General features: G+C 36.1%; 1 protein-coding gene across 1 annotated transcript in view; it reads right to left on the bottom strand.

The window, feature by feature from the left end:
• The window catches only part of LOC120631417 (uncharacterized protein CG43867), a 471,170-nt gene that overhangs the window by 333,678 nt on the left and 110,437 nt on the right, over window positions 1–27,055 (bottom strand). The window contains exons 2-3 of the mRNA XM_039900992.1: window positions 9,963–10,344; window positions 7,782–7,941 (exon numbers count right to left, since the gene is read on the bottom strand). Coding sequence (XP_039756926.1) covers window positions 7,782–7,941; window positions 9,963–10,114 — 312 coding nt within the window. The 5' untranslated portion in view covers window positions 10,115–10,344. The remainder of the gene's footprint in view (window positions 1–7,781; window positions 7,942–9,962; window positions 10,345–27,055) is intronic.

Below are 27,055 nucleotides of genomic sequence, written 5' to 3'. Positions count from 1 at the left end.
ACTTAATAAGTGGTACTTATTATTTTGTATTGAAATGTCTATAATAAGTAAACTTAATTAATACTAAAATACTAAAATAAACTAAAAATAATGTTGTTCTTCTCTACAGAGAACATATGAGACCTGCTAATTTATTGTTTATTGTTAGGTACACAAAACAGGTAATAACTAAAAGTAGATATAAATATATGTAATAACAAGTTTTGTTCTAAGCTACAACCCAAAGTTTGTGTACACATCTTGGAATTAAATTAACCAAAAAGTGTATTTAGCGTAGCTTACAGATTTTTGTACAATAAAATCAGAACCAATACCCAAACTCGATGACTCAAAACGATTTAAACCCCAGCCAGAATATCCCAAAGTGCTATAGGATGTAACAATAAATGCGGCGATAAAATAAAATATGCACCCAAAAGATGTATGGCACCTTGGCCCAGCTCGGCGGGATTTCAGCAATGTTTCAGCTTTTACACGAATATTTCCGTACAAGTGAAGTTTGGAAGTTAGCGGAACGGAAAATGTGTTACCGTCAACAATTCCGGGGAAGAAATCTGCGAGTTTGTGGATAAAATCTTTAGGGTACCTAACAGTTTAGATTTATGCACCTTTTTATATAACTACCTGCACAGTAATCGTGTCCACGAACATTTACGAAAGGTGTCATTCCAAATGCGAAAATGTGATGGTTGGTTTGTCCTTCCTTCACGCCTTAACTTAGCAACGATTTAACCTGATTGTTGGCAAAGAGTTAGTTGAAAGGACAGGGAGTTACTTAGGTTACTTTTATCGCAGTTAAAAAAACGGTTTTCACGGTTTTTTTAAACCGTTATAAATACCGACGAAGAACGAGGGTAATACGCTAGCAATATTATGGCCGATGAAAATTTCATGATATTAAATCATAAGTAGATAATTACTAAAATAAAGTTAAATAAATAATGAAATTGTACCAACATAGATGCAACATTTTTGACGACCTCCCTGGCGCAACGGTGAGCGCCGTGAATTTAAGAAAGACGTCCCGGCTTCGATACCCAGCAGTGGCAATTTGGGAAATTATAATTTCTGAATTTTCTTTGGTCTGGCCTGGTGGGCTTTGGCCGCGGCTAGTTACTACCCTACCGGCAAAGATGTGTCGCTAACCGATTTAGTGTTCCGGTGCGATATCGCGTAGAAACCAATTAGGGGTATAACTAACATGCTCCCTAGCAGGTTAGTCCGCTACCATCTTAGACTGCATCATCACTTACCGAGTTGACGGCCGATTGGCGCAGTTTGCAGCGACCCTGCTTTCTGAGTCCAAGGCTGTGGGTACGATTCCCACAACTGGAAAATGTTTGTGTGACGACCATGAATGTTTTTCAGTGTCTGGGTGTTTATATGTATATTCTAAGTATTTATGTATATTATTCATATAAATATTCATCAGTCATATTAGTACCCATAACACAAGCTATGCTTACTTTGGGGCTAGATGGCGATGTGTGTATTGTTGTACTATAGTATACTTACCTCCAGGTGATATTGCAGTCCAGGGCGAACTTGTAGTGGAATAAAATATACTAAAACTTAAACAGTATTCTAATATACCTATTACTTTCAAAAACGAGCAACGAAACAGCGAGCATGATGAATGTTATTTCGTTTTATTTTAATGTTAAATTACCTTACCTGTTATTTAAGATGAATGTGCGCTGTGCAGTACCCAGACATAAAATTAAAGACATACAGTGCCCTGATTTAGCCATTACAGCATGAAGTGAATTACGTCCAAAAACCGTGAAAACACCCCTCGCACGTCTTACTTTACACCCGTGGAATGTTGCTAACTCACAAACTTTTTCACATATTATGGTAAAGTCTAGAGTTTAATGATTATTGTATGCTGCTGATTGGAATGAAATGAGTAACTGCTTGTTCGAGAGACACTACTAAAGTGGAGTGGTATTTGACGCTTCAATAATAGCTTTATTATTATTTTTATTTAATTAAATAAAAACACTTACTTGTTTACTTTAAACTGTTAAATATGTACTGTTTGTGTTAGTTTTACAATTTATTTAGTTTTTTTTTTATTTAAATTTTTTATTAAAATTTAATCTAGTTATAGTAATAAAGCAACGGGCGTCGCGGTTGTTTGATACTGGTGCAAACTGAAAATCAGCGCTGAGCATTGTTGCTAATGCACATTCATAATTGATAATCATTTAGTTAATAATCTTGTATTAACAATAGTGTATGGCAATAAGGGATTTTTTTAGATTTTATAGAGAACTGGCGCAAGCCAAAGTGCTTAGCAACTCAGATCGTGTGGCGGTATGGAAGAGTAAGGAGTTAATTTATTATTATTAGTCATATACACGGTCTCTGTATGTTCTTATTTCTGTATACCCAGACAAGCCGACAAGGCTTAAGGGTGCGAAGAATCTATATAATAGTAATATTTTCTCATTGTTAATAAATTAACAAAATATAATAATCTAAAATATCGGTAATTAAGAAACCATCTTTAGTAAATGCGAGCGAAAAGGTTCAGCGGCGCGCCGGTAGCTTAGACTATTCCGGTCATTCACTGTAATAAATTTGTTTAGCCTTTTCGGAAGTGTTTTAACATTGTTGTAAGGAATCTAACAGTCCAACACTAGAAAGAAAAATACTTACCCAACACAAAATAGAAACCTCCAGTAAAAGTTACTTGTAGAGTTTTTTTTCAGCTTTAGAATATGGCGAAGCAATAATTTGATAATTGGCGTCCGCAAAGATCCGGAAAATTGGAGCGAGGAAACTTTTAATTGTGTGTCGCGTTGTTCATTTATATAAAAAGTCGTTTGGGCCGATTTGTGAAGTTTATCGAGTATTTACAATTTTTCAGCGATCTGAGAAAAAAAATGGCTCGACGAATACCAGCAGATTTAGGGTTCCTGAGTAAAATAGCGAACCCTTTGTTAGGAATTTCACCACTTTCACACTCATATCTAATTTATCTAATTTTTCACTCCATTTCTAAAGAAAAGTAAATACTACAAAAATCATTATAGTTTCATCTTGTCGATACGGCAATTAAGGATATTCCGCTAACATTTATATTAATACTAGCTTTTACCCGCGGGTTCGCTCGCGTGATAAATTGAAAACTTTGCAAGGAGAAATAGGACACCGATAATGAATACAGAACAGTGCACTATTTCAGGACGCCTGTGTATCTTTTATTATGCGTCCTTTCAACTATTTCTATACCAAAAATAAAATCGTTTGATAACTTTGTTAGGACGTGAATGACGGACGATTTTCATGTACACCAGCCTTATGGGAATTAGATGTTTTTCCAGGACCAAAAGTAGATCATGTTACTCCCCGTTATCTCAACTACTCAACTTTTTGTGTGTTTGTTTGTCCTTCAATAACGCAGCAACAGAGCAAGGTTTTTCTAAGGTAACATATTCTGAAAAAATCACATCAATCCGTTGCTCTGTTGCTGTGTTATTGATTGACGAACAAACACACTTTCGCATTAATAATATTAGTATTCATTTGTAGTTTATGCAAATATGGAACAAAAATGTGTAGTCACTTTAAGAAAGTATTTTGAAATCGTTTTTACAGTTTTGCTAAGGTAACATATAATAAAATTACACATAATGCGGTTTAGTGGTAATATTTTACACCATAATTAACACGTCATATTTAATCACCATACTACACTACACAATAATTACCAATTTAACTATATGTCTATGAATTGTTATAGCCTCCGAGTATATTGTTGAGTTTCATTAAAATACATATAGAGGTTTTTGCGTAAAAGATTAACAAACATAAATATGGACATCTATACATCTAAACAAACTTTTATGTTTATAAGTAGGGTTTCCAAGCAGTAAAGCTATCCTGAAGTAATATTTTACCCTAATATTGATAAGTAATATGATGCGACATCGACATATAAGTCAATAGGGGGATCAAAGGAATCTTTTCCAGGCAACTTCAGTTTGATGGCATGGCTGTTCAGATAAAAACTTATGGCTCCCGTACTCGGGGCACGCATCAAACAAGAGATCATGGCCCTGCCCGTTTGAATTAATACCACCACATAAAGCAATCGGTTTATTATATCGAACGATTTGGTTTCTTTTATTTTGCTTAAGATGGCACACCTGGATAACACATCGCCTTTAAAAAAAAACAAAACTTTTCAGGCATGTAACACGTGCTATAAACTGCCGCCCTGCCTTTCAACCTTGGCGGCTTCGAGACATAGTTGTAGTACTTCCCTGGATGAGTTTTTAAAGTTCCAATGGGACTCCGCTGTCCACCTGTCAGTGGATTGTATCCCATAAATAGGCAGATACTTGCAATTTTGCCAGAATGTGTAATATGTCTTTCTATTCAACTATATACGAGTACCAAATATAATAAATTTTAAAAGATGATACAAGAAACGTGTTTTTTTAGTATTCCCGCTTAATCTTAATAATGTATAAGTTAATATTATTTTAATTTTTCTATTGCACCTTAGCCGCATAGACGTCGGCAGTTTTTTATTTCCTAAGCTTATTTGAGAGTTTTTTTATTTTTTTTTATCAAATGTTGAACTCAAACCTTTGTTTACTGAAACATTTTCTTTCCAAATAAAGTAAGGTAATATCAATTGGAGCCAATAATATTGGGTATGGTAGATAGATATCGAAAAGAAAATGGGCTGTTTCGACTATGTACAATGTCCGTCCAAGACTTCAAGGAGTAAAAGACGATTCCGAAGAAATAAATTGTCTCAAAAAACCGAAATTGTGCAACGTCGATTTAAATTCAGAAAAGCAGTGGAGTAATAAGTCTCAGTTAAACGAGCAATATTATTCATTCGGCAACAATTGCCCGAAGTAAAGTAGAGATCTGTAATAAAAGCAAGTTCTTATGGCATACCTCATTGTTTAAGCAATCTTCTATCTATTTTTCATAGGTATTCCTTACATTTTTCAAATGTCGCCGATATAAATTAAACGAAGGTATTTCAAGCGAAATAAGCAACTAATAATTGCATGAATTTCTTCAACTGTATTACAAATTTACTCATTTGCTTTCATTATACAATTCTAATATCTCTAATATAAATCCAATATCCCTTATCTCTTTTTTGTATGAATGCGGCTATCTGTCGGAAAATGTAGTGAATAGAAAAGCTGGTCTGGAAAGAACCACACAACTAATTTAATTTGTGGTAACAGTCAATATCTCGATTGTCGGGATTTTAATTTTTAAACTTGCCTAGTATAGCCAAGAATTGAGCAATTTTAGTTGCCCGTGTAGCTTAAGCTTTAGCGCCTAAAATCCAGAAGTTATCCGTGCCGCCCGTCATCTGTTCTTTATAGCGTGGGGATTTAATTTCGCGTGACATTTTTCACGTTCCTGGTAAGTTTTTGCGTTCCGGGATATCGCGGGAAAGAGTTTATGATAGATGTCTGATCCATTTTTCATTACGTCCTGCGGAAATTCCGCTTTTAGTTTCTGCACGAATGAATTCGGATGTGTGGGACTTTTTGTTTGATACATAGAATTTTCATTTTTTTTCTTTTCTCAAATTGTTATTTGTTTGAGGTGGCACAGATCTGTAGCGCCATCTAGTTCTGTAACGGTCTCCACATTACAAAACTAGATGGCGCTACAGATCTGTCGATTGCAATTTAGTCACATTTTAATCAATTTCCAAATTTTTTTATTCATATCCAAAGCTGTGGAATTTGTGAGACTAACATATTTGTATCTCGCCATCTTACTTTGACTATAAAACCTCTCGTTAAAACCACAGCATTAACGAAAGGTTTTTTTAATAAATTTTAGTTAGGTTAGTACCTAATATTTTCCAACGTACTTGTATTAAAAAATGCTTCTTAAATATTTATCGATTTGTCCTTCGTTTCCATACAATTCGAAGTCATTTTTAAATTCAGATAGTTAAAGAGCCATAAAGTGTTATAAGCAGTGGCGTGCATAGAGGGTATGCACAGTGTATGCAGATGATATAAAATGAAGAAAATCTTCTTTACAAGTTACAAAAAACTTAAGGATAGGCATTGTAAGAGTTATAAAAAGCCTACCATTAAGTATTTATTACTCGTACTGGAGATTTTCTTCATTTTATATCATCTGCATACCCTGTGCATACCCTCTATGCACGCCACCGGTTATAAGGTACGTTTTATCTAGGGTAAACAAATGTAAAAATATAAACTCCTTAATTGTTTTATTTCACAACTTACGACCCACGAAACTTACGTTTATAAAATTTCGATTTAAATCTTGACATTTTGGCGTTAATGTACCAAAGGTGAGGTAAGACGCGGGTGAAATGTTATCAAGGCGCTCGTCTTCTAAAAGGATGATTTTTATAGAATGTTTGGTGAAGGACAGCGTCGTAGGATTACATACGACTCGCTGACTACGCACTAATGGGGCAGAGGGCGGGATAGCATTGGGAATGGTATTTATAAGATTAGGTTCACGCTCCAGGGCACAGTGTATGCCAGATACATACTTGTAACACGCCTCCATTTACGCCAGTCGCGTCGTGAGTTGGGTGTGATGTTGTGTTCTTAGTCGGTTTCTGAGCAACTACTTTTAGTTCATTGTCGCTCCTGATTGCAAGACTAACTCTTGTTAGCTCATATGTTTTTTTTTAATGTTTATAGACGAGGTAAGTGATGATACAGCCTAAGGTGGAGCGCGCTTGCCTAGAAGATGCCTATTCACTCTTGGTTTGAAGGTGTCCAAATTGTAGGTACTGAGGAAAAAGGAAGCTGGATAGGCATTCCAGAAATCCTTGCGGCCTAATCTGTTAAAGTTAGATATATATATAGGTTTTATTCAACTCATTCACCTAGTCTTCAAACTAATATATAATAAATAAAACACCTTTTTATATACTATTTATTATAATTGGCTGCAAAAACTGTAGAATACAAATAATGTACGATTATGACGTACCTATTGTAAACAATTTCTGTTTTGTTACAAGTTATTATGAATAACCTAAAACGAAGTTATAAAAAACCACAGCATAGATTATTCCTTGCGCTCATTATTAAGGTTGGAAAATATTTTAGTAATGCTTTGCGGGTGTGTTGGTACACACGGGGCGGGCAGTATAAAATATTCCTTCAGATTTATCGTAGCATGGTGTAGCGTGTTATAAGTGTGTCGACGACCTAACAGACAGCTCGAACTTTGGGTATAAAAATACGGTTTTAGAATAAAATGAGGAGAAAATGTCTCAAGGATATATTAAACGTTGTATTCATTAAAATTATTTACATCAACTGTTAGCAATGGCGTGTGCTTCATATATATCCATGGAAGCACATCACTTAATATGTTTTATTACTCGTATTGTAGTAGGATTTTGATTTGATTCATCTAGCACAGTTTGTCAAACAGGTTGTTTTATTAATGTATACTCTTTATTTGCACACAAAAATACAGACACAGTATACAAAAGGCGGACTTATCGCTTCGTAGCTGTTGCTGAGACATCATAACTTACCATCAGGTGTGGTTGCAGCCAAGAGCTGGTCTATATAATACTTTTAAAATAACATGAGTAACATTTTGTACAGTTAAATTCAATTAACTTAACTGAACTTTATTACATAAAAAAGGATAAAAAGAAGAGGCGACCTTATCACTCATATTGATCGCTTCCAGGCTACCTTTGCGAACGGAGCCAGTGATACAGTGGAGAGGCGGGAGACTCTTATGTCATAAAGAATATCTAGACCTAATCCTACCTTATCTCTCAACATATCGCGTACCCTCGTGGCTTGATGTCGACTCCTGTGTAGCTCCAGTTGCAGTTCCAAGCACCGCTCCTGCCAATTGACAGACCCTAAGTCTGCCGCAGCCAGCTCGTACTCCAAGGGATCCAGGCGGGAGGTGTGCGCGAATGGTCTGGAAAATTCAATCTTATTATCTGGCTGTAAGAAGAGCAGCTTTGTGCGCGATGGAGAGAGCTATGTTTGGAGTTTTGCTGCGTGATAAAAATGGTAACTAATAATTAGATCCGCAGTGATAGCCTAGGAGATAGGCTTTGGCCTTCCCCCTACATGGCACCTCTTACTGTTTGTAGTTATTTGCGTTCTAAATTCAAGCAATTAAAATATAATTTGCTTTAACGGTGGAGGAAGACATCTTGAGGAAACCTGCATGCCTGAGAGTAACGTTCTTAAAGGCGTTTGAAGTCTACCAATCCGAACTTGGCCAGAACCCTTCTCATTCTGGATACCCGTGCCCTGTAGTGGGGCCTGTAATGGTTTTATAATTAGGATGATGATTAGATCAGCAGCAAAAACCAGAGTTTCGTAGCTCAACGAGTTCTGGTTCTCATTTAGGGCACATAATATCGAAAACCGATAGATGCTTAGGTCCTACATTGCTTCAAGGCTGACTCCACACTAAAAATCTTAGCGTTGACCACAAGACCGTAGCATAAGAAAATTCCTTTTATAAAATATCTTTCACATGATCTTAGCTGCATACATTTTCAACGCTGCTTACAATACATCGTTTATACCTCACGATTTGCTCTAAAAGCAAAAGCCCTTCCTTAAAAAGGACAGCCCTTTATAAAATGAGTTTTCTTCCGTACACTACCATCATGTCTTACGTTAGCATTGCATGCAGCCTCCGACCCCCATAGCTCCTATAACCTTTAAACTCTCTAGAATAAGTTGATGGCCACGGGCATCCTGAGGTCTTGTCTCCATCGGTTGGTTTGACATGACTGTTGACACTGACAGCAATTCTACTGATTATTTAAAGCTCTGTAGAAAATTGTAATTTGTGTTTTAGGTGGGTAGTTTGTGTTTTGCTTGTCTTCTTAATAACTTGTACAAGAACGGCACAGGAGACTATTGACAGAGTTTAACAGAAACCCTTTACCAACTCAGCAAGTCTTATTTCAAGATAGTCTTTGAAATAACTCAGCAAGTTAAAAGACTTTATTTGTTCTTATCGTTCGTGTTTGATAGTAAACATAGACCGAAATATTTAATTTCCAAACAGCGCCTCTAAATCAACAAATGTTAAGCATTTTGATTCAACCACCAAAGCAATCTGACCACATGGATATTGGAATCGACTTAATACCTCAATTAGTGTACGAGGACGTCACACTATTACCGAATTGGATACATTTAACTGAACTGTTACAGAAGCAGAAATTCTAATAAAAAAGAAATTATCTCGAAAAGGTTTCAGTGGTTCTATTGTATATATATATAATAGAAAGTAGTGTTAGTTACACCATTTATAACTCAAGAACGGCTGGACCAATTTTTATGGGTTCCTCTTATACCGGTATAGGATAATAAGTTTTGAAATATAAACTTCATCAAAAAAAAAAAAAATGATCCGCGGTACGAAGTTCGGCGGGACAGCTAGTAAGTATATAAATAAGTACAAACATTGTACTCAAATTTGGCCAGTAATACTTACAATCCACTGGCTCACTACTTCCAGTAAAGAGTGCAGACGCATGTGCAATCCGTACCTTGTCCGTCACAAGACCACTCGATTGACAGGTACCCTGGCTGGTTGTGTACGTGAGACAATTTATGTGTATCTATTTAATATGTTGATACAAACACTACACTCACTATTAATAATTGGTGTTATGGCTAAATTTCCTAAGTGCAACTTTTTTTTTTTAAGAAAATAATAAAAAAACACGAATGAAAAAGTAGTAACTTTTTTTTTAATGTATTACATTATGAAAGCGTATGTATTACATTCTTTTATTAATAATTTTTTTCTAAAAACAAATGTTTAGTATAAGGAACTTGAAATTTTGTTTCAAACAAAAATGATTGAAGTTTTTTTACTAATTCATTTATGCGACTGGAAATTTTGTTTAATTATATTCGTTACCTTCGTCTGTGTTTTTTTTTACTTTTTAAATAAAGATAGATTACCTGGGCGGCGGTGGCGGTGGATCCCTTGACCGCCTGGGCATCAACCGAGGGCTGTTCGGTGTACTGGATGACTGTCCCGCTCCGCTGTGATCCGTGAACCTCGACAACGGGTCGAAGATCTGCGACAGCCGCCTCGACCTCTCCTCCGACATCGTAACACAACACTGCACCACACTAAACACTATCACATCACTAGCAAACGTCACTGACCAATCACAACCACCGAATCACTGACTATTTCGATCGGTCCGAACACGAGCGATTTAAACCGAGGGAGCAGTTATCACGGGTTGAAAAATGGCGTGCGACGCGACGCGGGATTTGGCGCACAATCCTCGACGCCATCTTGATTTCTCTGATCTTTTTCACGCCGTATTTAGATCTGAAAAAGAAATATGAAGTTAGTTAGTGGCAAGGTAAGAGATTAGGTAAGGTGAGTCAATTAGGCGTGGTTTGGGAACACTTGGACGGGCGACAAAATAGAATGTCAGCTCTGGCGCATTGACAAATGCCTTGCAGATGAAATATATTTCCGGTGTTGGTGACATTTGAATAAGTAATACAGTTGATTATCTTTTATTTGATGTCTGGGATTCATTCTTTTAATTGACTAAACAGAGTACCTATTAAAAGAGACTGTTCCTTGTTTTTGCAGATGAAACCATTTTTAGATAATGATGACTTTTATCAAACTTAAGAATGAATAGTAGTTCTTCAACGGAAACCTCAAAAGGTGGTCAGATTATAACTTATATACTCAGCGTTGACGTAAAATACAATTTGAATTAGAGCAAAAATATGAACTGTCCAATTTAATTTAAAACTTTAAATAACAAAGAATTAAATTACAAAACATAAAGAGATCTCAATGATGCAACAGTTTCTTTATTTACAATAAACTAAAAAGTTTTGAACCCACGTTTCCTCAAAAAAATAAACGAGAACCATAAAACTAAAGGAAATTAGAAACATAATGCAACTTTAAGTAGAATAAGACATTAAAAGTGGTTAAATCCGTGTCAGTTTTTATAGCAACTAACTGTAAAACTATTTTGGTTTTAAAGCTAAGGATTCATAAACTGTGCGAGCCTCTGCAGTTACAGCTGAACTATAACGCTTCGTTATATTTATACTGTAGCATTATGTTGTGATTTTAAGGCCAAGTCAAAGAAAAATTAGTACATAAGAAAAGGAAAGTCCTCGTTGCCTACCAACTTCTTTAAACTTCTCAAGTTAGGCCTTGACTACAATCTTACCTGCTGGTAAGTGATTATGGAGTTTAAGATGGTAGCGGGCTAATCTGTTAGGGTATGGTAGTTATAATAAACCCAAACACGCGTAATCTTGACTTTTTTTTTTAAGGAAAAATCCAAGAACTTAATCCATCACATCTATTGGCTTCATTTATACACGCATGTGGTGGAGAATGGCTAGTTTTATTTTTATTGATTGTTGTTCTTATTTTTATGTTTTGTCATGATCTGGTTTATGTGGTTAATAAATAAAAAATTTGCGATTTAGCGTTTACTTTTGTCGGCAGGGTGATAACCAGCCACGGCAAAAGCCTCGAACAGAAATTCTACCCTAGACCGCATAGTTAGTTATAAGACCTCAGATTATAATTTATGAAATTAAACCCTAACTAGAAGAAATAGTTTAACCTATCCTTCGAAGTAGAGGGGTGGACAACGCAACATTCGCACAATCTTAGTGTGTAGACTCTTTTAACAACCTAACAGCCCAGAGTTATAAATATTATAACTCTGGGCTGTTAGGTACTATGACAAAAAAGCCTAAAACTAAACATTTTCAAACCAGATTTACTAGAAAAATCTTAGTGTGTAGACTCTTTTAACTGTTAACACATTCTCATATGATTAACAGTTCATTATAATCTCCGATGGGCAGTTTGGAACGGCCATTAAACAAATCTGAACGTTTTAACGTCTAATTTAAATTGGTTCCACAGTAAATGTGAGTTCTTGTAACGACCCGTTAAACGTATTCCGCTACTTTATTAATTTTATTGCTATATATTTTTGGATTCAACTCTTTTTATTATTGTAGTAAAAACAAAAATCCAAATACTTCAAAAATTACGCAATTTATTTTTTGGCTGTAGTCCACAATTATTAAATAGGCAGACCGCCTATTTTTTGTTATGTTTGCAACCTTAACTTATTTACATTTGTTCGAGTTACACTTAACGGCTGTCTCGAATCATAATTAATTAATAATTTCCTTTCTCTCGTAAGCTGAAGGAAGGCCAGAGAACGTAACGGAAGTATGGCAAACGGGTGATTAGATCGATTTCATGTTCATAATCCAAGATATTAAGGTCACGTTTTATTCTTTTCAATCAAGCTAAGTTTGCAGCTCACTGCAACATAAGTGTATGTACACAGATGAGCCTTTTTTATTTAATACAGACTTTAGTTAATACTACTAAATATTTTGCATGGTGCTTGAATAAAAAAATATATAAAATAAATATAGAAGTCTTGAAATTAAAGCCTAAACTTTTTACAATGACTAAAAGCACGCTTGTACCATAACGTATTATTCTACTCTCGGTCAGTTCCGCGTGCTTTACGCAGGCTGGTAAATAAATATAGATTAAGGGAGCGGTGGGTAGCGGTGGTAGCCAAGTGGGTAGGAATTTCGAGCCAAGTTCGAATCCCAACACGCATCTCTAATTTTTCTAAGTTACTCGTATGTGCGTTTTTATGTTAATATGATGATGATGATGATCAAGTGTTTTTTTGCGGTTTATCTTCCCTAAATATGAATACACATATAAATACCGTACCTCACCTTAGGTTATGCTTGAAACACTACGCTACAGTCGACTTTGACTGCAGCATCAAACTAAGGCAGCGCTCTGTTTGCCTAATTCAATTAAGTTAGACGTAAGTAATGGGAGCCCGGCCTTCGGAAGTCAGAAAAAAAATTGGCTCTTTTAATTCCATGGCGCCTCAGTTGTTTGTAACTTTTACAATATATGTAACTTTATTTTGTGCGAAATGCGAATAGAAATAGCACCGGATACTTAATCCGTCCGGCCTTAAAAACCGTACCTCCCCTTAAACAAACTCGCACTACCTTGTTTACCGAAATCCCTTCATTATCAACTTCATTGATTACCGCACCGGGATCCCAATGCTTATCACATCACAGCCGGAGTGAAAAATTACTTCACAGGGTGGCAAATTAAAAGGTCACTGGCCAGAAAATTGCTCGGACCCGACAGATACGAGCTTTGATTAATGTTATCAAGGACGTTATCTAGGAAACTAAATTGGGGTCAACCCTTCTGGTGCTACCCGACATTTTTATCTGTATCGAAATTTAAGGCTTCAAGTCGTTTGAGAAATTTTGCCGTTCTCCCAATTAGGAGTATTTTTTATTTACATGCTTATTTTTTTTTTTTATTTATCATTAACTTCGCACCTCATAAAGTTGATTTGGTAGAAACTATTTAGAAGCAATTATCAAGATAAATGGTGTTTTACCTAGACTCGTATCTTTATAGACCTTATCCGAATCTAAAAAATTGAATGTGTGTAATGTTACATAAAATAATATTTTTATGTAAAGGGCATTTTGATGCCCTTTACACAAAAATATGGCATATTTTGATGATACAAACAATCCATTAAAGTTTAGCTGATAATTTTCTCTACAATTTTGAGAGGTGTTAACGTTTATAAAAGCCTGTCATGGAGCCTATGAAAATATTCTCAGTAAAAGTCTGTTCGCATTTTAAATCGCAAACTTTGCAATTCAAACGAAAATAATTTTATCCAGGTATAAATTGAAGAGTAATAACCACGAATAAAAGATTCCGACGTGCCTTAACAAATAGAGAAGCACAAGCCGTGATCAATAGCGGAGGCTGCAAGCAAAAGAGTATTTTAAAAGCTATTCAACAACCGGAGCAGATACGAGGACGCCACCTAATGACTTGGGGTAGAGCACTGTCTCATTAGGCTTTAACCGCAGTCACCACGCTATAAGAAAGGTCGGGACATTCCTGTATTTTAATTTACTAGCACATTTTAAGCTAAGATCAACAACACAAAGATGTACAACAAGTAAATTAATGGGGTGATTGTGTGATTTTATTTTTCCTAAATTGATTTTCGATATATTCACTTGCTTATTTCAGTCATAAATGTTTTTGAAACTTAAGTATAAATTAAAATACACTGTAGTACATTGTCTTAATGAAATTTATTAAATTAAAACAATGTAATACATTGTATTTTAACTTCCACTGAGAATTTTTTACTTGTACATTATATTTTAATTAACATCACAATATACATCACGAAACTATAATCCTTTTATAGAAACACTAGTGGTAGCCCAAGACTTCGACTGAGCATACTTTTTTAGGGGTTTAGGCTAACCTCCTTCTATTGCAAATAAACTACTGATTTGCCAAATTTTAACTTCATGGATGTAGCAATTTTCGGGACATATATATATGCTAGAGCACAATTGTCCACAAAAAGCACATTGGCTCTGTATTTGAAGGTACTCATGTAATAAGAGATCTGAAAAATGGAAAGGTAATACAGATAATTGTGGTGTATATAAGAAGAAGAAAGTTGTTCATTTAAGTTAAGGTAATTTTGGACCTACCAATCCATAAGTTTAAAGAATGTGTTAAAACACATTTATTACAGCGAGGTTATTATACAATTGATGAGTTTCTTAATGACAAGGTTGCTTGGAAGCATCCGGTTCCGCTTTCATCTCTCACAAGATAGAAAAATGAATGTTAAAATATAAAATGTAAATTTTTGATGTTGGAAAAGAGCAACTGCTGAGTTTCTTGGCGGCTTCTTCTCGGTAGAATCTGCCTTCCGAACCGGTGGTAGAGTCACTACACACGGACAGACTTGACGTTTCAAAAGTGCTTGTATTAGGCCTACTTGAAATAAATGAATTTTGAATTTTGAATTTTTGAATTTTGAAACAAGGAAGCAAAGCAATTTGTTCGTTTTCGAGACATTTCCACTACGTACCAGACCATAAGAATACCTCAATCTTCAACTTAGAAAGGTGAGTGAGGAACTAAGTCCATGCTGTGTTAAGCACTCTCTGAAGAAACTCCTCAAGATTATCCTGTAAAACATGACAGACAGACATCTTTGTGTTGTTGATCTTAACTTTACAGTTTTGGAAGAGTATTAAAGATTTTCTTAAGTTTATATCAGACAACAACAATTATCATTTTTCTTGACATTTTTGACAATTAAGTTAAACCCATCGGTACATATGATTTACAGCTCTATAGCGTTTCATCAGGCGACTCATATATTGTGTTAAAAACCGAATTTTATCCTGAAAATAAAAAGAAGGGTGCCTACCCTAGCATCAACTATGCCACCTGATGAGTTACGAGTACGTTACACAAGTGTCGAAGTACGTGCATATCGGTCAAAGACTTCAGAGTTTGTGACTGTACGGTACTTTCAAGAAATACGACCATCTCTGATATCACGCTACTGAGTAAAGCGAGTGTCACTTAAGACTCTAAAGTTAAAATCGATATAACTCAAAATCTTCAGGTGGGAGATTAACATTAGTAATCAGTATTCTTATATTTACTACTGGATATCAAACGCGGCAGGTATCTCAAACTTTCTCTAATTAAGTGAGTTTTAATTTAAAAATAAAGCGGTGAAGGAAAAACATCGTAAAGAAATCTGAATGCCTAAGAGTTTTCCTCAACGTTCTTAAAGGTGTGAGAAGTCTAGAAATCCACACTAGCCCAGCGTAGCGTACAAGGCTGCTTGCAAGCAGGCTCCGCTATCAACTCTCACAAGATAGAAATAAATAAATAAATAAAAAATATATACTACGACAATACACACATCGCCATCTAGCCTCAAAGTAAGCGTAGCTTGTGTTATGGGTACTAAGGTGACTGATGAATATTTTTATTACATACATAAATACTTATAATATACATATAAACACCCAGACACTGACAAACATTTTCCAGTTGTGGGAATCGAACCCACTGCCTTGGACTCAGAAAGCAGGGTCGCTGCCCACTGCGCCAATGGACCGTCGAAATAGTCAAAGATTTACTTAGTATTTTACTATGTTAAAGATAAGATTTACCAATTTTCCTAATGGCACGCGTTTGTATGGAGGAAAGCAAAGAGTGCCGAAACGAAGGAAATCCGGAAACAGCGAGCAAAGGGACATTAGTAAATTAAAAGTGTAGCAAAGCTTTGTCACTTTCAATGAAAGCGTGTTTGTCTTTTTGATGTTTATTTGTGAACTTTTAAATCGTAGCTCCAACTGACCCAAGTATCTAAGGCATAATGAACGTAGCAAATACAAACAAATTTTACTAAGTTTTATTCATACTTAGGTACTGAAAGTACATTCTAGGGTGATAGCCTAGTGGGTAGGAGCTCGACTTTACTTTTAGGGGGCCGAGCACGCACCTCCAACATTTCTAAGTTATGTGCGGTTGCGGTTATGAAAGAAAACATCGTGAGGAAACCTACATGCCTAAGAGTTCTACATAATGTTCTCACAGGTGTGTGGAGTCCACCAATCCGCACTGGGCCAGCGTGATGGACTAAGGCCTTAACCCCTTCTCATTGTGGGAGGAGTCTGTAATGGATATATTTATGATTACTGAAAATTAAAAAAAAGGTTTTCATAGACTCCAAGTGAAGTAATGAAAATGCAAATTATTTGTAAATCTTTCGATTCATTAAGTGACCGCGATACAGTCCGGTTGCGTTTTGTAAACGAAAACTTGTTAAATTAAACAAAAAAAAAAGACCATCCTCAACAAATATTGCGATTTTAAAAACGCAAAATACCGCACTTGAATTATCCAGTTTTAAAACTATAAATTGCAGATTTCTCAGTGGTAGTTCAGACTTGAAGAGTCCACTAAATGGACGCAAAACCAGCAGACCCATCCAATATAAAAAAGTCCACTCGAACCATTACATGGAACAAAGACCGTGCTAACATCCAGACGGACACTAATGAGGGTACACTACAAAAACCACAGTACGTATGAACGACGAACGGTCATTACATCCTCTTCAGACTTACGTATCTGTTGTTCTTTTATCCAAAAACTAAATCTTTTTTTCACAAATAGCGTTTATTCTAATGGTTGCATAAAGCTAAAGACAGACCGGTCTCATGTATTGACTCTGGCATTTAGTTGAGTTATAAAAACTAACATCACATTAACTTTTTTGTGGGTATCATCATCAAGTGTCGCGTTTGCATTACAACATAGTGATAGCGGTGGACTAGTAAATCCTACTATCTATACTTATAATAAAAAAACTATAACTGGATGATTTCTGTACATTTAATATATTTTGAAAATTTTAACCGGGGGATGCTTTATAATCGATACAGAGTCCAAAACAGATTTTTATTTAATTTGTGTCTGTCTGCCTGTATGTCTGTCTATCTGTCTGTCTGTCTGTCCAGGCATCACGTGAAACGAACGAAGTCGCGGCTATCAGCTAGTTAATATTTAGACTAGATATTGTTTATCTATTATTTTACCTATCTGTTTCCCGCGTTCTTTGTCCTCGTTTATAACTGTTTTTTACAAACCCCGTGGGAACCCTCGGACAATAATAACTCCACCAAAAATCAAGTTAATTGTTGGCTTAGTCAGGGCGTTAAAGAAGGACAAACAAACACATAATATTAGTAAGGATAACTATTCTTCAACTACTGACTTCTCAAACCTTTAAACTGTTGCACGCGACGCGGTCCTGTAAAAAGGTCTTGAGAATGTGATTGTTGAGCTAGGCCGGCAGGCAGAAATAGCTGGCAGAGGTCCATAGCTGGGCAGCATTGAATTTGATGTGTCAGAAGACTCCAGAAACACTTGACGTTTCAAAAGCCCTTATAAAGTAGACTTCTTAAAGAAAATGAATTTTGAATCTAAATTTGAATAAGATCTAAATCTGTTTACAATGCAAATCTTTGTTAACAGGTATATAACCTTCCTGCAGTGACCCGATAGAGCTTGATTGATGTTCTTGCTAAACTTTAATTGAAAATGTATTGGCAAACATCTCAATACTGTCGGAAACCACTCCAACGAATTTACTTGCAGAAACTTACTATGCACAAAATTATAAAACAGATTCTATGCAACGTGTAACCGAATTACGAAATACTGTTGAAGTGCATAAGGATATTTTACAAGGAATACCCCTATAAAAATATTAAATCAAAAGAAGCATACAAACTAATTCAAAACATTCTAAGTGTTTACTTGTGACAACCCTATTGAAGATAAAAGACCGTCACACTCATAGTACCCACGCCTCGTCACGCGTACCTAATAGTGACTGGATTCACTTGATTTTATTTTATCATGTGATGTTAGGGGTGTATCTGATTTCTTTCAGTAAAAACTATGGCAGTGGTTTACTCAAAAAATGTTTTGGGTCGTGCGTTTCGATTTCATAGATAAGTTTTCGGGACAGTAAATAATGTACCTCTAAAGCATAATAAGTAATATTTTCATTTACACGTTGTATATTATGAGGTCTTACAAGTGGCTGGGCCTATTTGAGAAACTAAATAGGTCTTTCGTCAAATTTATAAATTTAAAATGCATTTATACATCTACTCAAGATGAAACCCGCAGCCTCTACTATTTAACACTACTTCAAAACCGTACCTTCAAGATTTTGTGTTCCTGTACTTAGTTTTGTGCTTTATTTTAGTTGAAGTTTAAGTGCCACTATCCAAAAAGCGCTACTTGACGACGAATTTTGAATTGAGAATACCTTCAAAAGTTTCATTTATAAAATATTATCCAAGGCGTAAAATTTTTAAAAAATCCACCAAATATTTATTTTAACTTTATAAACTCAAGGCGCCTGAAAAACACCAGAGCGCTGTGATAAGAACATCAGCCCGAAATTGGGTAACTCCGCTGCAAAGATCGATTACCCTAATTTCGTGGTGGGAAGTATCGTAAAGCCTATTTATTTGCCGTATCTTGGAGAGCGCCCCTGTGCCTCGTTTACCTTCCTGCACTTTGACGATAACGTGATTGACCTTATAAATAAATGGACGAAAGGCGAAGCTTTTTATCGGGTATACACGTTATTAGAAACTTTCATCAACTTTTGACAGCCGGTTGGCGCAGTGTGCAGCGACCCTGCTTTGTGAGTCCAAGGCCGTGGGTTCGATTCCCACAACTAAAAAGTGTTTGTGTGATGAGCATGGATGTTTTTCAGTGTCTGGGTGTAATCTGTATATCATAAGTATTTATGTGTATTATATTCATAAAAACATTCATCAGTCATCTTAGTACCCATAACACAAGCTTTGCTTACTTTGGGGCTAGATGGCAATGTGTATATTGTCGTAGTATATTTATTTATATTTATTTACATTATTTATTTATTTTATTCATCAGATCGCAGATTATATGGGCTTATAACAACGTTTATTGGAACGAAGATTTTTTAAGTAATACTTGATTCGAAAGTAATGAAAATGAGATTTTTTTTTTATTACCGAGTACCGCCATGCTAATTTTGGCCGCCAAGTTTTGGTTCTTATTTATATTTATTATCGAGCAGTAGTAAGGACTATTACATCCGCAACTTTTATTATGTGTTACAGTAATTTAAAAAAGTGGGTATATAATTAAACTATTGATAACTAACTAATTCTTATTTAATTCATAAATAGTTTTCAAGAAATAATTAAAATTATATTTGTTTCACAGCCAATGTTCATGACATTTTGACAGTTGGTACTTTAATATAAATACGTGTGCATTTTCGATACACTTCAGCCCTGTATGGACTCGAACGATTCAAAGATATTTCCTTCTCCTCCTAGTCTTTGATATAAATAACATTTTATTATTATATAACATTTTATATACAATGTTATTTAAATTTAAGTCAAATCGGACGGAGGTACCCTGCGCTACCCGCATATTCTACACTATTTTTTTGTGTAATAGGTGAAAGACATTTGCCTATAATATGAGTTATTACTCGCAGGGAACAAGGGCTACGAAGTGACTGTCTCCATAAACCTGAAGCATAGGTGTTAAGCTACATGTCCCTGTCATCAGATTGGCAACAACGGCAACAAATGCTATGGAGTGACAATGAATATAAATAAGAACGTTGTTAAATAAACAGGGATCAATAAGTGTCCAATAAATCACACTTCTCAACGTAAGGACCCTACAAGATCTCGACTCAAATCCCTAAGTGTACAAACAGATTTTTGCTCTAACACTACGGTTTGTTGCTTTCGTCAGCAGCTCCCTGTGGACCTATAATCAATCTTGTTCATACATTCATTTGTCCCCCGTAGCCTCGTCAACACGCGAGGAAATACGTCTGGGAAAATCTCAAAGAAAAACTACATAGCGGAGAAGTTAGAAGTTATGGAAACAAAAATCTTTACATTTTGTTTGCTTTACGGAATACGGATAAAACTACAGGTTACCTTATAAGAAGACATCTTTTTTTCCATAAAGTCCCATGTATTCTTTCCGAATAGCATAAAAGCTTAATTCTGCGTAAAAAACCCACATTGCTGCAGTTTTGAGACATTTAGGATCTTAAAAGTAAATGTAGCATAACGTCGGAACAGTTGGTTTTTTTCCCATAGGTCTTGCAATAAAAAATATGTCTCTGTCATCGCATCAAGCGTCTTCGTTAGGTGAGTTACTAGAAAATAACGTTTTGACGTGAATTAAACTAAAACGATTCGAACAATGTGGAAAATAGACAAAAAGGTGAAAATAGACAAAGGGTTTTACCTCACACCAGACTTGTTACAGTTTACAGATTCCAAAATTGCCCCCAGCAGAACTCCTTCTTAACTTACTTACGCAACGATATGAACGGCTTAAACCAGAATTTGGAAGAGCGAAATAGATTTATACTTTTAATGTCGTTTAACTTTCAGGAGTATACAAGCATCGTAGGATTAAAATAGTAAAGTGTATTTTTTTATTGTTTATAGACTAGCGCTTGACCACAATCTCACCTGATGGAAAGTGTTGATGTGGCCTAAGATGGGACACGCTTGCCTAGAAGGTGCTTATTCACTCTTGTTTTAAAGATACCCAGGTTATAAGAATTAGGAAACACAGAACTCGCAAGGGCGATCCATATCCTAGTCATGCGTATAAGAGAAGAAGATGTTAATCGCTTCATGCGAGTTTTTGGGATATTGACAACGTAGTTAAAACCCACACGGTGTCTTGCAGTGCGATGGTAGAATGGTGAAGAGGAAATGAGAACGAATAGTTCCTAAGTAGACTCTCTGAAGTAAATTCTATGAAATACTGACAAACTGGCTACCTTCCGACGATAATCAAGACTTGTGTTTGTTGGTACGTGATTTTTATCGTTTTTTTTTCGCAGCAATTGAACAAAGGATCGACTTGAAGTGCGGAGTGACTTAGTATTATCTCAGGAGATCATTGGGTGTCGGTATAGTCAGCTAGCCTATTGATGGAACTCCCAACAAAAGATCTATGTCTAGCATTGGACGCCAATTAAGTATAATGTAAAACAACTATACAATACAGAAACATGGTGCTAGAAAAATAATAACAAAAATGTTTTCACAGTTTTTATGAAGCATGAATTTTGGGCACATTTTTAAAGTTTTTCATAAAGAAACTTCATACACCTCATCTATTTGTACAGGCACAGGAGATGGGAGTGACTCAAAATGGGCGCAGCAACAAAAGCGCGGGTACAATGAGTAACGCAGGCCTGCGGCGGCTTTCGTAATTAAAATCTGCCTTTTGGCTCGCTATTGTCTGGCACTCGAAAACGGGTTGCGAAAATAAAAATATCGATATGTGCGAGGAAGTTTTATCGTGTTACATCCGCAGCTGAAGGAGCTATCTTCTCAGTCTGCTATTTTTACACCTTTTCCCGACCTGAAGGCCAAAACTTAGGTTAAGATCGGGTAATCTACCACACTGGCTAAGTGATTGGTAGACTTTACACGGCTTTGAGAATTATCGAGAACTCTCAAGCGTGCGGTATTCCGTTTTCCTTGATCAATAAAGCAAGTGATATTTAATTGTTCCCCCGAAAGGGAAGCTAAAGTCCTAAACATTAGCTATCACGGTTTCCAGTACCAGTATCATAGGGAGTAATAAATATAATCTTATAATTCACGCCAATATAAGAAAAATCTCACTTCCCGGTGGTAGTGGTACACGAAGGCTTACCTTCCACCCAAACAAAAAACCGTAATAACAAATAGGATCTTGCACTAGACCAGAACTGATAGCACGAGGATACTAAAATAACTTTTCCCAGCCATTTCAGCTTCTACCAAGCGAAAGCATCCTGTAGCCAGACATTTCATAAATTTGTCGTGGATATTTTAGTGTCCTATACGTTAATTTTCTTTGGAAAATAGTTTTGTTTCTGATACGCGCCATTACGATATGGAACGCCCTCCCGGCAACTGTGTTTCCTGCCACGTATAACTTGAACACCTTCAACTTTTAAGGCAACAGTGAATAGGAGTTTTCTAGGCAAGCTTGCTCCAACCTAGACCTCATCATTGCTTTCTAAAAGGCATGATTGTGGTCAAGTGCTGGCCTATCGTTAGAAAAAAATCAGCGTCAGGGAGCCATTGGAACCAAACAGCATAGGATCTTATATACACACCGTCGTTCAGAAGTGGGCTTCCATTGGTTGACATAATGATGATGATAATGATTGGTGGAAATGAGTTATCCATCTTTCTTTATCAATTCCAGTACCTTAGTACAAGTTACTAGGCGTAATGAATAAGTTGTGGGAATTGAACCCACGGCTTTGGACGCAGAAAGCAGGGCCACTGCTCATTGCGCCAATGGGCCGTCTTAACCATACATTAAATTATTAATAAATGCTTTAGCATTTTATTTTATTATACTTAATAAGGTTGTAATGTAATATGATTTTATTTTAATTATTGATTATTATTTTCATCATTATTGTACATGTTTTTAAAAAAACAATATAGCATCTAAACTCAATTCAATTGATTGATTATTTACCAAGGCGTGTCCTATATGACCTTTTTTTGAATTACTTGTTAAAAGACAAAGTGTAGCGTTCTATTCCAGGTAAGCTAACGACTGCTTTCTTGCACTTAATCGCTCGGTCAGGTACATTTGTAACGATTGCCAGTGGTCGAGACATTAAACTGGGCGTTAAAGTATTATCCCCTATCTAAATAGATACAGTATCTTAATAGCTGCCTGACCGACAGAGAGGTGTTCAGGACAAGCAGTACGTTAGAATTAGATTGGTTATTGTATCGTATAACATTTGGGGCAGATTCTAACCAAGTGGCGACTTTTATATCCACACAAACATCATCATCGGGCGGTTCTAAACTCATTTCAATCATGGTTGGTATGGTTGCCGTCCTATCCTTCTGCTCGGTTTAACATATTCCTAACAGTGAATCTATAATGAAACATGGCGTAAGAGAAATCTTATCATATTTACTAGCAGTCCTCGAAACAAAACAAGGAGGGAAAAGTACAAGGTCACGTTAAGGTCAGTTGTAAGTGTAAGGGAGAATCTGGTTGCAAAAGCCGCAAATGGTTTAATGGACCGGACCCCGATCATGATAGATCTCAAAATCAAAGTTAAATACTTCTTTATTCAAATAGGCACTAAGATGGCACTTTTGATGTGTTCATTAAATATGTAGGTACATAGTTGTGAGATGATGGCGATAACTACATTCGCAAACTTAAAATTAAAGTTACGTACGTGGGTTACAAACGCGCCCTGGTCTAAGAAAAAGCCCGAAACAAACTTAGCCAGGTTACATGATTCAACACATCCCTCCTTGTACATCCCAGATGAAAGGACGGTCTTAGCGTATCTGCTAGCACATTTCAAAACGACACCGTAACAATCGAGAGCGCGATAATCCTAGAACACTAGGCTTCAGAGGGAAGCGCTGAGCAATCGATTTGGCAACATGCCCGACTCGATACCTGCGACCTACTTCCTCTTGATCTTATTTGGGATAGCCTTTACGGGGATATATTACTACACTCAATTAAAACGGGAAATACCCTTGCCTTATTTATTTAAAAATTTGAATATTAATCTTTTTTATATTGTTCATTTTCGAATAATGTTTTTTTGTTTAAGTTTTTTACACAAAATAGGATACAAAAAAAAGAAAAGCCGAAGTTTGTTTATTGAGACAATCTTTGAGGGTTTCATTAGGAATTTATGATACGCCAGTCCACCAATCCCCACTTGACCAGCGTGGTGGACTGCGGCGTTAACCCCTTCTCAGACCCGTGCTGTAGTGGGCCAGTGATGGGTTGATATGATGATGATGAGTTGATACGCAATTTTTTTCCAGAAATATGAATAACTATAGACCTGCTAAGCAACAAGTGGTCGTATCGCATCATATTCTATGCAGGGCAGCGTATTCCGATGGCTAGCTTTGAATCATGATACATTTTTTCCACGCTTTGAGGAGATATTATTAAGACCTAGATTATGAAGCTCGTTCCACAAATCGGCCGAGCATAGTTAATAACGTTTATTATTATATTATCATTAGGTAGTTTTGAATATTATATCTATTGTGCTGCCATTCCAGCACTCTGGGACCCCAACGTCCATCTTTAATACGAACTATGTGCACCGCCCATTACCACTTCAGCTTCGTATAGCTATGTCGGTAACTCTTCTACGGATCTCCACATTTCTGATTTGATCACGTAGCTTCTGATTTGATACTCCGAGCCTAGCTCTCTCCATCGCCCGCGGAGTGACTCTAAGCATATGAAGCCCATCTGTCAGTGTGATTAGAAAGTACTCAGTACTACGCAGTAACGCACTAGCGTCCACACAAACCGCTGGGCCAATGAAGTCATCAAATTACATTTAGTTTCCAAAAGAGGTTCAGACATTAGTGCCAAAACAGTAGTTAAAAATCTTAATAGTATATTTATGACATACGGTATGCCTCATTACATCCACTCTGATCGAGGAACTTCATTTATATCTGAAGAAGTTAAACGATTTTTAAATGCTCGGGGAATTGCAACAAGTCAACAATCCACGAGGAAACGGTCAAGTAGAAAGGCTTACACTCTAGTCTGTGGAAGGCACTGGGGACTCAAAATGATTCCATTGAAAATTGGGAAAAAGTCTTGTCTCAAGCGTTACATTCTATAAGATCACTCTTGTGTACATCAACAAACAGTACCCCACATGAAAGAATCTTCCTATATAAATCAAATGTTCGTTTCGTTCATCAAATGATGTATCATTACCAACTTGGTTAAACAAGCCAGGAACAAGATATTAATGAAGAAATTCAATCGTGGTAATAAATACCAACCTATAACAGAAGAAGTCACGCTGCTTGAAGCAAACAGCCGAATGAAGATATCGAGTGATTCGGCACGTTGCCAAATCGATAGCTGGTACTCCAGTGCCTAGTGTTCTTGGATTATGTTGCACTTAATCGTGACCGAGTCGTTTGGAACTGTGTTAGTATCTTGAGACAGAGAGTGCGTATTAACACACGTGAATACATACTTCCATACTAATTTTATAAATGCGAAAGTGCGTTTGTTTGTACATCAATAACGCAGCAACAAAGCAACAGATTGATGTGAATTTTGCATAGAGATAGTCTTTGGGCTGGAGAGTAATAAAAGCTAGTGAAAGTCATTCCAAATATCGATACCACAAGATCACATCACTATAGAAATGATATTCTGATACGCAGTAGCATCACTAATAATCATAAACAAGTGTGAGAAAATTCGATACCCTCTAGAATCGACCCTTAACCTTTTGAGTAACTCTATACAACTCTAACCCTTTGCACAAAATATTTCATTGAACTGTAACTTTATATGAGAAAACTATAACTTAATTTCTCAGAACTTAAGTTTCGAGATGTTCTAATGCAATGGCCTCTATCTAAGCAGTTATTTAAAAGAATAAAGTACTTGGAAACCCAAATTGTATTGTTAAGAGAATGTTATGAGAAATACAAGTACGACAAATCAACAAGTAATCTTATATAATATATAAGATATGAAGCTGAAGAGTTTGTTTACTCACTTAAACGAGATGATTTCAGGAACTACTGTTCCGTGAAAAATCTTTCAGTTTTGGATAGCCCATTTATCGAGGAAGGCTATAGGTTAGTTTGTTTATATTATTCATAAAAATATTCATCATTCGTCATAGTACCCATAACACAAGCTACGCTTACTTTGGAGCTATATGCGAAAAAAGAAAAAAAAAATGTACATTTAATGTCAAAGGGTAAACTTCTCCTTTCTCTTATTGCCGTTTGGCAGCACGGCTAACTTAAGCAGAGAATAAACTATATCTCCCCATTATATCCCTCAGGGATACAACCATGTCCACCTGCCAAATAACACCAACAGAGAATAGGAGAAGTTTACCTCCGTTTATACGCATACTATTTGGGTATTATTCCTACAAGTGCGCTAATGCTTGTAGAAAAAGCTAGATGAGTAAGTAGAGTATGCTCTATCATCACGCTACGACCAATAGGAGCATAGCAACTTATGCTCGGAGAGTAAGCTAGATGAGTGAGTAGAGTATGCTCCATCATCACGCTAAGACAAATAGGAGCATAGCACCAATTAAATATGTTTCGAAATCGGGGTTTTCTTTTCTTTTGAGGGCTTGCGCTGCGTGCGCTGCGTACACGTTTGAAGTTTCGATGAAATCATGTATAACAAAGTTTTAGTTAAAAACTCTAAAAAAAAATCCGCGACAGCATATCTATCTTTTGAGAATCACTTATACGCGGTAAAAGTCACGAGTTAGTCAAATATAAAACAATTTAAATCTACCAGGAAAACAAACTTCCAAAAATGTACTGAAAACTTAAAACATTTCTATAAAGACCAATTAGCTCAGTCACGACACAGCTGTTGTAAGCGGTCGTTAATTTACGTAGTCTGGAACTGCACATCACCGTTTTATTGCAGTATTATTGTGCCGTGTGGTGACGGCGGATCAGAATACAGTTCTAAC

Source organism: Pararge aegeria, chromosome 18 (assembly GCF_905163445.1).
Source record: "Pararge aegeria chromosome 18, ilParAegt1.1, whole genome shotgun sequence".
Taxonomy (NCBI): Eukaryota; Metazoa; Arthropoda; class Insecta; order Lepidoptera; family Nymphalidae; genus Pararge; species Pararge aegeria.
The sequence above is the reverse complement of the archived record's forward strand: the minus strand, read 5'-3'. Positions and strand labels throughout refer to the sequence as shown.